The sequence below is a fragment of the Chanodichthys erythropterus genome, chromosome 14 (genome assembly GCF_024489055.1).
Source record: "Chanodichthys erythropterus isolate Z2021 chromosome 14, ASM2448905v1, whole genome shotgun sequence".
Lineage (NCBI taxonomy): Eukaryota > Metazoa > Chordata > Actinopteri > Cypriniformes > Xenocyprididae > Chanodichthys > Chanodichthys erythropterus.
The window spans coordinates 10,327,598-10,339,396 of NC_090234.1; the positions used below are offsets into that span (position 1 = coordinate 10,327,598).

The 11,799-nt window shown below is 36.3% G+C and overlaps 1 protein-coding gene across 1 annotated transcript in view; it reads left to right on the plus strand.

Annotated features, from left to right (window-relative positions):
- Positions 1-11,572, plus strand: part of LOC137036192 (disintegrin and metalloproteinase domain-containing protein 23-like) — a 56,411-nt gene extending 44,839 nt beyond the window's left edge. Inside the window, exons 15-25 of the mRNA XM_067410229.1 lie at positions 340-439; positions 1,585-1,656; positions 1,987-2,073; positions 3,112-3,192; positions 3,288-3,338; positions 4,015-4,078; positions 6,102-6,207; positions 9,215-9,334; positions 9,498-9,666; positions 9,859-9,970; positions 11,478-11,572. Of these exons, the coding sequence (XP_067266330.1) occupies positions 340-439; positions 1,585-1,656; positions 1,987-2,073; positions 3,112-3,192; positions 3,288-3,338; positions 4,015-4,078; positions 6,102-6,207; positions 9,215-9,334; positions 9,498-9,666; positions 9,859-9,970; positions 11,478-11,572 (1,057 nt within the window). The remainder of the gene's footprint in view (positions 1-339; positions 440-1,584; positions 1,657-1,986; positions 2,074-3,111; positions 3,193-3,287; positions 3,339-4,014; positions 4,079-6,101; positions 6,208-9,214; positions 9,335-9,497; positions 9,667-9,858; positions 9,971-11,477) is intronic.
- Positions 11,573-11,799: the final 227 nt, after the last annotated feature.

Below are 11,799 nucleotides of genomic sequence, written 5' to 3' on the forward strand. Positions count from 1 at the left end.
TGTTGTGCATTTTGACTTTACACATTTAACTCTTTCACATTCACACAGCAATATCACTCACTGCATGAAAAGTAATATTTGAAAAAGCATAATAGGGGCACTTTAAGACATATGCAAATTAATATCAGCTCAACTGTTACCACACACATGCACACAATCTATGAAAACACACACTTATTATTATTGTATTTATACTATATGGAATTATTTCCTTTTTATTTAATAAATGTTTTCAAATAACATGCATCTCAATGGGTCTGTCAGAGGAGTAAACTGTTGCAATATGTGTCATTTGCATGACAGAACAGAAATTTGTCCTCCATTTGTCTTTCTACTCAGGGTTCAGACCCCGCGGATTTTCTCTAAGTGCAGTATCGCTGGTTATAAAGAGTTCCTGTTAAAGGGAGGGGGATCCTGCCTCTTTAACAAACCCACCAAGGTCAGATATCATAAACATCATCAGAATTTATCCAAAACTGATAAGAAACAGCCTGAGAAAGTATAAGGAGGAGACAGGCGGTCCTAGCTTTCATTTAAATTGCCCTGGTCATCTGTGACATGCTGCCTTGGGAGCTTTATTAAATGCTTTGTTTATAATGAGATATTATTGTATAACAGTAAATGAATATCGGTTCTGCATATCGGTTATCGGGCACATAAACACACAAACTATTGGTATCGGTCCTAAAAAAATCAATATCGGTCAATCACTATATGACTGTAACCCTTGTTCCCTGAGAAGGGAACGGGTCACTGCATCTCTTTGCCTCACCTCTGTATGCCTGAGAGCAACTTGCTTCGGCCTATCAGATACTGACACTATTGTGTGCCGGCGTCCCTTTGTAGCTTCCGTGTACGCTGTCCCAAGCCACATCACTAGTTACATCATGACGCAGCACCGATCAAGATTGAACTAGTTTCACACATGCTTCAGACACTTCAGACACACAAATACATATTTTAATACATGACACAAATACATAAATATATTTGTAATTACACATTTGTAATTAAGTTGCAATTTAATACATTCAGAATATATTAACTTCAAATGTAATATCAAATAACACTATAACACTAATAATTGTTAAAATTATAATTTAGTATGTTAGTCAACACAACAAAAAGCATGACAAAAGTTTATTAAAACATTTAAAATGTACTTCAAAGTAAAACGTAATTTGACATTATTACAAAGTGCACTTTTGAGTGTACTTAAGTGTTTAAAGACGTAGTAATGAAAGTGTACTGTATTTTTAGGATAAATGACCTTTACTTTGGTGGTCCACTTTAGATATTCTACTAGCTAGAAGTAGCTTTGCAACTACGTCCAAACAAACAAACCCTAACCAAACAATCTACTAACAGTGTACTAATACTCTAATTGTTAGTTGACTTGTAGTTGCAAAGATACTTATAGGGTCTAACGTGGACCATCAAAATAAAGTGTATCCCAGTTTTTTAACTTTGAAGATTTGAAGTACATCACAAGTGTACATTCAATACAATTAAAGGGAAACAAAAATTATGAAAATCCTGCCATTATTTACTCATCCTCATGTTGTTTGCATGCATGTCCTGCAGCTGTTTGAAGAGACAGAGTGTGGAAATGGATTTGTAGAAGTGGGAGAGGAGTGTGACTGTGGACCAAGAGAAGTGAGTTTACGTCAGCAGTGTTTCTCAACCCTGGTCTTAGAGGACCCCCAACACTACACATTGAAAATCTCCTCTTTCTGACACACCAATTTCATGTCCTAGAGTTGCTTCTAATAACCTGATGAGTTGAATCAGGTGTGTTAAATAAGGGAGACATAGAAAATGTGCAGAGTGGTGCATGGGTCCCCAGGACCAGGACTGAAAACCGCTGCTCTAGGCAGTACTCAAATGACTTCTGTATTTTACACATGAATATTATATAAGCTCACTACAGTGTCACGGCAGTATTCAGCTGTGTATATGTGTGTCTTCTGTGTGTGTGTGTCATAGCAGTGCATTAAAGAGTGCTGTAAAAAGTGTTCTCTGTCTAATGGTGCACACTGCAGTGACGGACCCTGCTGCAATAACACATGTCTGGTGAGAGTCAGTCATACAATAGTCATTTTTCATCTATTATGTATATTTTAATTATGTTTGTACTGGTTGATTTTACTATGTAAAGTTCTTTAAGATGCTTCTTTTAAAGGTGCTATATAAAATAAAGTTTATTATTATTATTATAGAAACACTCATACATATTCATATCTGTCCATTTCATTTACTTATATGCTTAGCTGGGTGGTTAAAACATGTTAAAGGTGAAGTATGTCATTTTTTCAATGTTAAAATGCAAAAATATCCTATTCTAGCTTGATATGCAGAGACAACTTGTAAGTGAAGATTTAGTAAATTGCTTACCCAAAAAGTGCAAGCATTGTGGCATTAGTGATGTTAAAAGTGTTTGCTATGTGCTTTGTGAAAAAGAAGTACACTTTAGTATACTTGTGGGTCAGTCATAAACAAGAATGGAGGATCTAAATGCAGCAATATTATTTATTCATTAAAAAAACAAAAAAAAAACAAGACAACAACAAAATTAAACTAACATGTGATACATACTTTTAAAAACAGTACTTATTATAGAAATAATATACTTTAAAATTATATACTGAATGATGTTTTCTAATACTTAACTTATTTATTTTTTTATGTACATTTATATTAACCCTCCGGTATTGTTCATTCGGGGGTCACACTTGTGTTGTTTGCAGTTAAAAGTGACCGAACACCTGAAATGTTTTTTTTTTCCTAAGTAAAATCAATGTAATATATTTTTGTTCAGATTTGTTCATTTTTGAGAGAATTTCATTGTACTAAATAATACTTATGCAACAATTATGATCATCTTTACCATTAAAAATGAATACATTTAACATATTCATTTTAAGTGATATCGAATAACACATTACAGTTAAAATTGTAACACATCAAAGCACATCAAAGTAAGTGTACTTCTTTAAAACATGACAAAAGATTCTTAAACACAATGATAAAAAAAAATGTACTAGTGTACTAGTATGTACTAGTTCTTCACAAGGGGTCTGAGAGCTCTCTCTCTTTCTCTCTCTGTCTCAGTTCTACCCGCGAGGTTACACGTGCCGCTATGCAGTAAATGACTGTGATATTTCAGAGACGTGCTCAGGAGACTCAGGGCAGGTCAGTGACATATCAGTATACACATACAGTATAATGGTCTGATTATTCATGTTTTTATTGAACTTTTCTTTGTGTGTCTGTGTGTGTCTGTCCAGTGCCCTCCCAATCTACACAAGCAGGACGGTTACTTCTGCTCTCTCAACCAGGTACACACACCACAAACTGTTACTCTACTCAGACATGGTTATTAGGGGTTGGCCAGTAAGTTTTATGGTCAATGACAGTATCTAGAAAGCAGGGTGAGCAACGACCAATCTGGACAGACTACATTTGTCATGATCTTAAAGAGCTTCTGATGTAAAAGCTTATGTTTTAATGCAAGAAATTAGTTTTGTAGACAAATATACTGAATTATGCATAGATTTACATTTCTTTACAAAACTTATGTCCATGTGACCAAGTTTTTTATTATTATTATTATTATTATTATTGCATGATACACATATTTCCACTTTTGTAATTTCATAGCTTTTATTGCTTATTTTATTACAATTCTGTTGGTAATATTATAGGTAGAAATTTATAATATGGATAAGTTAATGAATGAAATGTAAATAAATAAATGTAATGTTAGTAAAAAAAACAATTAAAAACAAATAAAATGGTAGTGAATTGCATTAATTAAATTGATAGTTAGGCTAAATAAAATGTTTTAACAAAATATTTACAAATATTTAAAATTGTGCATTAGTCATTGGCAAGAGTTGGCATATTTGAGCAGAGCAGGCACTAATCATCAGTATTCAGCTGATTAATCTGCCTGATCGATGTATGTTGGTCTTTTACTATTGATTAGTGAGATGAACTGTGATGTTTTTGCAGGGTCGCTGCTACGCTGGAGAATGCAAGACGAGAGACAGTCAGTGTAAATATGTGTGGGGTCCAAGTGAGTGACCATTTCCTGTCATCATAAACAGACAATCAGAAGACTTAAACCCAGCACTCTGCTCCCCTACGAATGGAGAATACAAAGACTTTACATATACAAAGACTGTTATTACTTATGAACGCAAGAAAGCGCAACAAACAATATGGCAGAATAAATCCTGAGCCAATCGCTGACTGGTTCAGTCATCGCATCACTGCAGGTGCCATTAGAAATTCCAGGTTGCTATAGAAACAGTCAGTATTCTGAGGCGCTTGCTTAAAACTGCATGTGTATTGGCTTGTCTAACCTGAAAAATAAGCTTTTTAAAGGGTTAGTTCACCCAAAAATGAAAATTCTGTCATTTATTACTCATCCTCATGCCGTTCCACACCCGTAAGACCTTCGTTCATCTTCAGAACACAAATTAAGATATTTTTGATGAAATCCTATGGCTCCGTGAGGCCTCCATAGCGAGCAATGACATTTCCTCTCTCAAGATTCATTAATGTACTAAAAACATATTTAAATCAGTTCATGTGAGTACAGTGCTTCAATATTAATATTATAAAGCCACGAGAATATTTTTGGTGCGCCAAAGAAACAAAATAACGACTTATATAGTGATTGCCGATTTCAAAACACTGCTTCAGGAAGATTCGGAGCACAAATGAATCAGTGTGTCGAATCAGCTGTTTGGAGCACCAAAGTCACAGGCGCTGCATTGCTTTGTGTACAGACGTTACCGGGAAAACCGCTATATTCCCAAAAGCTCCACCTGCTGGCAGAGAATGCATTTGCATTTTCAATAAGCCCTTCTGCTGTTTTTGTATAGACCACTGAGAAACTACCTATATTTTTACGTAGCAAACACACAGTTGTAAATGTGAACCAGTGGATCGACAAGAAGCTAATGCTAATACATTTTAAAAATCAGAATAATTAAGAAACTAAGATATATTTATGTTATTAAATTAATATAATATGTGAAACTTTTGACTCATCCCTTTTAAAAATGGTTTAAAAGCTGAAATGTGAAGTTTATCATTTTATAAAATAAAATATTTTTGTTTTGTGAACCTGTATAAGAACTGTAATTCATGGTTTTTATGGTTATATTAGATTATGGTAGTTTAGATGGTGTATTCCTAGTGAGTTTTTGAAGGTTCACCTATAAACATATACATTGTACCATGACAACTTAGTATTAAGATAGAACACTTGTTGGTCAGTCCCATTTTTTTGTATTTTGTTATCTTTAACAAAATACTCCCAGATGAACTTAGTGGCCAAATTTATAATTTGTCTGGTAGTCTACCTGTTACATCAACTAATAGGGTTAGCCTACAAGATTAGCAGTCCGCTGGATTACATGGGTGTCATACAGCACTGTAGCAGCGGAGGTGGCTTGGGATGGAGTAAAATTCCCGGCCTGAATCATCTCAGTCTGCCACTGTCCTCACCAAAGCACAAAACAAAAGGTGTCAAAAACCTGGGACACGGAGGCACACATTTTCTGAGATGCTTGCTTGAGCTTTCCATTCCATTTTAAACAAAACTGAAGACAAAAAAAGATGATGATGTGTATTACAGCTGTCCTCTTATACTCACGGCTGCTCCACTAGTGACGTCACTGACTGTTGTTGGCCAATGAAAATAGTGTGTTTGTCACACGTGCTTCAGACACCGGTCATGCTGATAGCGCCAATCCAAGACGCAGTATTAAAGTTTCACTTCGAAAGGGAACTACTTGCTCTATAAACCAGTGCATTTATGAATGTGACAATAAAATAATATAAGTACTACTTCGCAATATCACACTGGGCTGTTGTACAGCTAAAATAACTGTAAGCGGATGACACTGGAAGCCTTGACACAATCAAGTTACAAATGGCCACGCTGGTCTTACGTTAAAAATAAGTTGAATAGAGTAGATCTACGTACAGACAACTTCTGTTAGTCAAAGTTTATATATCCTGAAATTTATTTTATTCCCCTCTCTTGTTTCTCTCCTTTCACTCTTTTTCTTTCTGTTTTCATACAGATGCTGCGAGTTCTGAGAAGTTCTGTTATGAGAAGCTGAACACAGAGGGCTCAGAGAAGGGCAACTGTGGTCAAGATGGAGAGAAATGGATCCAGTGCAGTAAGCAGTGAGTTATAAACCATGCAAAACTTGCCACTGCAATATAGAGCATTCTGGGTGGATGCTTACTGACCAGAGACTGAAGATCCCACCTCTCTCTGTGATGTTCTGGTCTAGATATGGCTTGGGTGCCAACTGTGAGCATGCTGATATCAGGAGCACCTAGCAATTAGTTAACCTAAAATGTTTTACACAGATATAAGCAGATTTATTTCTCTGTTACAAACTAGGACTGTCTCTGAAGAATAAAATCATTACAATTGATCTACAGCTTTAGACAGTCTTTAGAAAGCAGAGTGAAATGGTATTATTATCAAATGTATGTGTTGAAATGATTGTGGTAAATACATTTACTTCATATTTAAGGTTGACATTTCTACTTTGGAACATCTTTTATTTTTATTTTTTTTAACGTACATTACCCCCAAAAGGTTACTTACACAACTTTTGAACAGTAATGTACTATAATCATTTTAGTAGTAATAGTAATTTTAGTAATTTAGTTGTCTGTCCACTGCAGTGCATATATGTATTTCAAATATATTAGTTAATAAACTACACAATTCCTAAAATCATAATGTAAGAAATAGAGACAAGAACCACCCATACCCCTTTTCCACCAGCATGAACCGGGTGCTAGTTCAGAGCTAGTGCTAGTGCCAGTTCAGAGTTGGTTCAACTGAAGAGCCTTAAAAGAACTGGTTTGCCTCTCCACAGGCTAGAGAGCAGCACAGAGCCAGGTCTTACGTCACTGAATACGCCTCATATTTCACAGCAAAGCTAGGGCCACAGCACCAAACACAAACACACTTGTTCGAGATGCATCAGCTTCGGCGCATGACATTAAAGCACCGCGAGAACAATCCGGGTGTGCCTCATACGTTCTGAAAAGTGAAGCCGCGGGCTCTTTGATCACCCCCGGGTGGCTGGATGCAGTACAGGTCATAAACCCCGCCCTCTCCATTCAAAAGAATGAGACTGTGAATGAGAAAATGGTTTTGGTCATTTAAGGTAGTTGTTATCACGCTGATTTATATTCAATTGTTTGTTTTTGTGAAAGTTTTATTTTAGCTAGCAATTTGGTGCTATAGAAAAGGGGCGTGTCGTCATGATTGACAGTTGATTGACAGCTTCTCTGAGGACTGTCGGAGCTTCGAGGGGAGATTGAAGATATATAACTAACTATTAATTTTTGATTTCTGTGTTATTTCACAACGACAAAATGAGCTGTTCAGCAGTAAACTGTAGCTACTAACTGACCTACAGGAGCTGACGGATATCTGAGCTTTTCTCGTTAACGTTAATTGTGGGCGTAATAAGCTAATTAATAAATGTTATTAGTTAAGATAACACACCTAATGTTAACCATGATGGGAAAAAGCAGGTGATTGTTATCTGGCAGTTACTAATTATTTTTATTGTGTATAATTTATATAGCCTATTTAAAATACATCAATGATGACGCAGTCGTCTGGGTGGAAGTGTTGAATTATGTTGGTCAAAATCATACATTTATACACAAACTGAGCAGCAAACGTAACTTTCAGACACCATCTTTATTTTTCTAGCTCAACTGTCACAGAATGGAAAGCACTGGATTGTGGGTTATCAAAGGCGGCAAAGATACATGCTTCCTTCAAAAATCAATTAGATGAAGGTATCTCATGAGACAGGAAGTGAAGCTAACATTGGATTTGGACGTGCCTTACTACCTTGAAATGTGTCCTCAGAAGGCAGCTTTTTCCAGTTTTCAGACGGAGCCCGTGAAACGATTGGTTTGTACGAGAAACCGAACAGACCGAGCACGATCAGACCTCACTAACCGAGTGCTGAACGCAGTTGGACATAGTGGTGTATTAGAGGTAAAAAATGATATACTTTTCAGTTTCTCGCACAAACCGATCGTTTCGTGTCTTATGACATCAATGTGTCGTCACGAGCCACAGGGTTTAATTTGGATTTGTCTGTACATATTTTTTGACTCTTATAAATTGTTACCATTGACATGCATTATATACGACTGACAGACGACAGCGGTTGGAGTCAAAAATCATCATTTGTGTTCTACTGAAGAAACAAAGTCACCTACATCTTAGATGCGCTGGGGGTAAGCAGATAAACATCACATTTTCATTTTTGGGTGAACTATCCCTTTAAGACCTGTTAAACTGCACCCCAAAAACATAATCAAGCCTAGAAAAAAAACACTGAACCACCCCTTTAGAAACCTAATAAGTATTTCCTGCCTTTTTGTTTCTCTGCACACTCTAAAATACTTTTAACACTTCCCTCTACCCGTCCTAAACTCTGTAACTGGGTCATCATTTCTTGTCTTTCTTGAATAAACCTCCCACAAGATATTAAAACATGCTCAACCGTCTCATACTCCTGACATTGTAGTGGTTGTTACTTCTAGCCCAGCAATGTTTTAGTGCTACTTACGAACCACTTTTCCTGGTTCGGAGCTGGTGTTTTGTGTGTCAAAAGACAAAGAACTGATTTGAAACTAGGCTCTGGCTCCGAAGCAGCACTTAAACTGCCTTGGTGGAAAAGGAGTATCAGTCAGTAAAAATTTGGGCACAGTGTAATATGAATAAACTTCTAATATGAAGGAATTTTCCAAATTAATATTTTGAAATACGCATTGCATTAAAGAAAATGTCTATAAACTTAAAGGACAATGTTCTGGTCATGCCAAAAACATTACCAGTACCATTTCATTTTTCTCAGACCCTCTAGCACCCTCTTGTGGCCCCCAGACACCTATTTGAAACACATCATAATTCTTAAAACAACCTGCTCCTATTTTTCATACACATATTTACATACGTTAAATCAAGACACAACATAATCATTCAGCTTCAGTTCTGTGAGTTTATTATGGCATTGAATATTAATGTGCTTTGTAAACTTGTAAACTTTTATAAACTTTGTAAACTTGCATGTGCTATTGGTGTGAATTTTGTTTTAAATATTTGAGTACAGTAGTGTCACTGTGATCTCTGTATTTGCAGTGATGTGTTTTGCGGGTATCTGTTGTGCACTAACACTGGCCGAATCCCACGGATTGGAATTATGAAAGGAGAAGTCACTCCCACAAACTTCAACCATCAGGGCAGACTGATTGACTGCAGGTGAGAAGCACAGAGGCAAATGTATTATCATTAAGTGTATGTTAATCAGCATCATTTCAGTAGCAACCAATTGCAATACATCACAGTCGTTAATACTGAGATTATGCTGCCAATATCAGAATGCTCTGACCTGAACACACACACACACACAATGTGTTCTCAGTGGTGGTCACGTCTTGCTGGATGATCAGACTGATCATGGTTATGTGGAGGATGGAACTCCATGTGGTCCGTCAATGATGTGTCTGGACAGGAAGTGTCTCCCTATTCAGTATCTGAACCTGAGCTCCTGTCCCACCGGACCCAACGGACACATCTGTTCCAGTCATGGGGTGAGAACATTCCTGACTACACACACTGAATGCATGCCATGTTGAGGTTTACTCAGTCATTCTGTGCAGGATGTACATTTTTCAAAATCCATGTCTCATTATAATTAGAAAGTAATACTTTCAGTAATACTTAGACATAATTAATGTGATTTGTTTTTTATGCATTGTTTTGGTTATTTTAAATGTAAAAAGGTGTGCAATAATGAGGCATCATGTACATGTGACACAACGTGGGCGGGGACAGACTGTAGCATGCCTGACCCTCCAAAAATACCGGCCCCTTCTGAAGATGAGGAACCCAAGGGTTTGTTGCTTTGCTCTTACACAAACACATAGTCATAGGCTTACACATATAAAGAGCTCATTCATAAAACACCAGCAGAAAGGATTTCAGTTTAAAGCATTTTAAATTTTAAAAAATAAAATTTTGTGATGGACTTACACAGAAATGCGTTATTTTTGCACCTCATGAATGAGGCTCAGAACTTTAGAAATTTGAGGGCCAGTTAGATTTTTCCATCACACTTTAATTTAGGGTCCAATTCTTACAATTAACCATGACTTTTCCCTCAATAAATTTCTAATTCCTGCTTATTAATAGTTAGTAAGGTAGTTGTTAAGTTCAGGTATTGTGTAGGATTAAGGGATGTAGAATATGATCATGCAGAATAAGGCATTAATATCTGCTTTATAAGAACTAATAAACAGCCAATATCCTAGTAATATGCAGACTCTAAACTAGTGTTAAAAAAAAAAAATCAAGATTATTTGAATAGAAAGTTCAAAAGAACAGCATTAGTTTGAAATAGAAATAATGTAAAACTCTTTACTGTCCCTTTGAATTAATTTGGAAAAAATCCTACTGACCCCAAACTTTTGAACAGTAATCGTTTTAGTAGTAATAGTAATTTTAATAATTTAGTTGTGTGTCCACTGCAGCGCATATATTTTAATATGTATATATTAGTTAATACACAACAAATTCCTAAAATCATAATGTAAGAAACAGAGACAAGCACCACCCAGTGGACAGGAAAGAATAAATCAGAGAGAGGGAAACTTCACTCTAAGAAAATTCAGTAAAAATTTGGGCACAGTGTAATATGAATAAACTGTGTATATGTATGGAATTTTCCAATTAATATTTTGAAATACACATTTCATTAAAGAAAATGTCTGTAAACTTAAAGGATAATATTCTGGCAGTGCCAAAATTATTACCAGTACCTTTTCTGTTTTTCTTCATTTTTTTCCTACAGTGAGGCAGGTACAGGGTATACTGTACTACCTTTCAGAGATTTATATTTGTATTATTTATATTAGATTTATATTTCGAATAAATGAAATTTCTATTCATCAAAGAATCCTGAAAAAAAGTATCACAGTTTCCACAGAAATATGAAACAGCACAACTGTTTAACACTGATAAAACGAAAATTACAAAAAAAAATCAGCTTTGTCATCACAAGAATAAATGACATTTAAAATCTTCCCGACCCCAGACTTTTGAACAAATATCAACATGGAATGAATAAACATAAACAGGGAAGTCCAAAAGGTAAAAAAGCAAACAGTAAGTAGCCACCTAATTAGGTAGTTAGGTGAGAAAAAGAAAAAAAAAAACACAGTTTGATCCTTTGTCATCACATGCAGTGTTATTAGGTCTGACCAGAAGAATTGAAATAACAAACAGCAAGCATTGCATAAAAATGCTGGATCTTTTGAAAACACCATCTGTTTTGCTGGAAGAGATATTTAGAGTTCTAGCGAATCAAAGCTCATGTCCCGTCTAACCGCACTTGCCCAAACAGGTCCTAGCGCCACCAATCTCATCATAGGGTCCATCGCAGGGGCCATCCTGGTGGCAGCTATAGTCCTGGGTGGGACTGGCTGGGGGTTTAAGTAAGCACCAGTCTGCATGTCTCTACGCTCTAGGCAACACTACACCTGCAGCTTACACTTACACACGGACTGGCTTTCTGCTGCAGACACTGTACCAGGAGAGAAACGCTCTGCAGATGCAGCTGACTGAGAGCCAGAGCAAATTATGCAGAACTCTGAGCATTAAAACCTGGTTTAAATTTCACTGCAGCAGAAACTCAAACCAGCTTGTAGGGCCCAGCTGAAATCCTG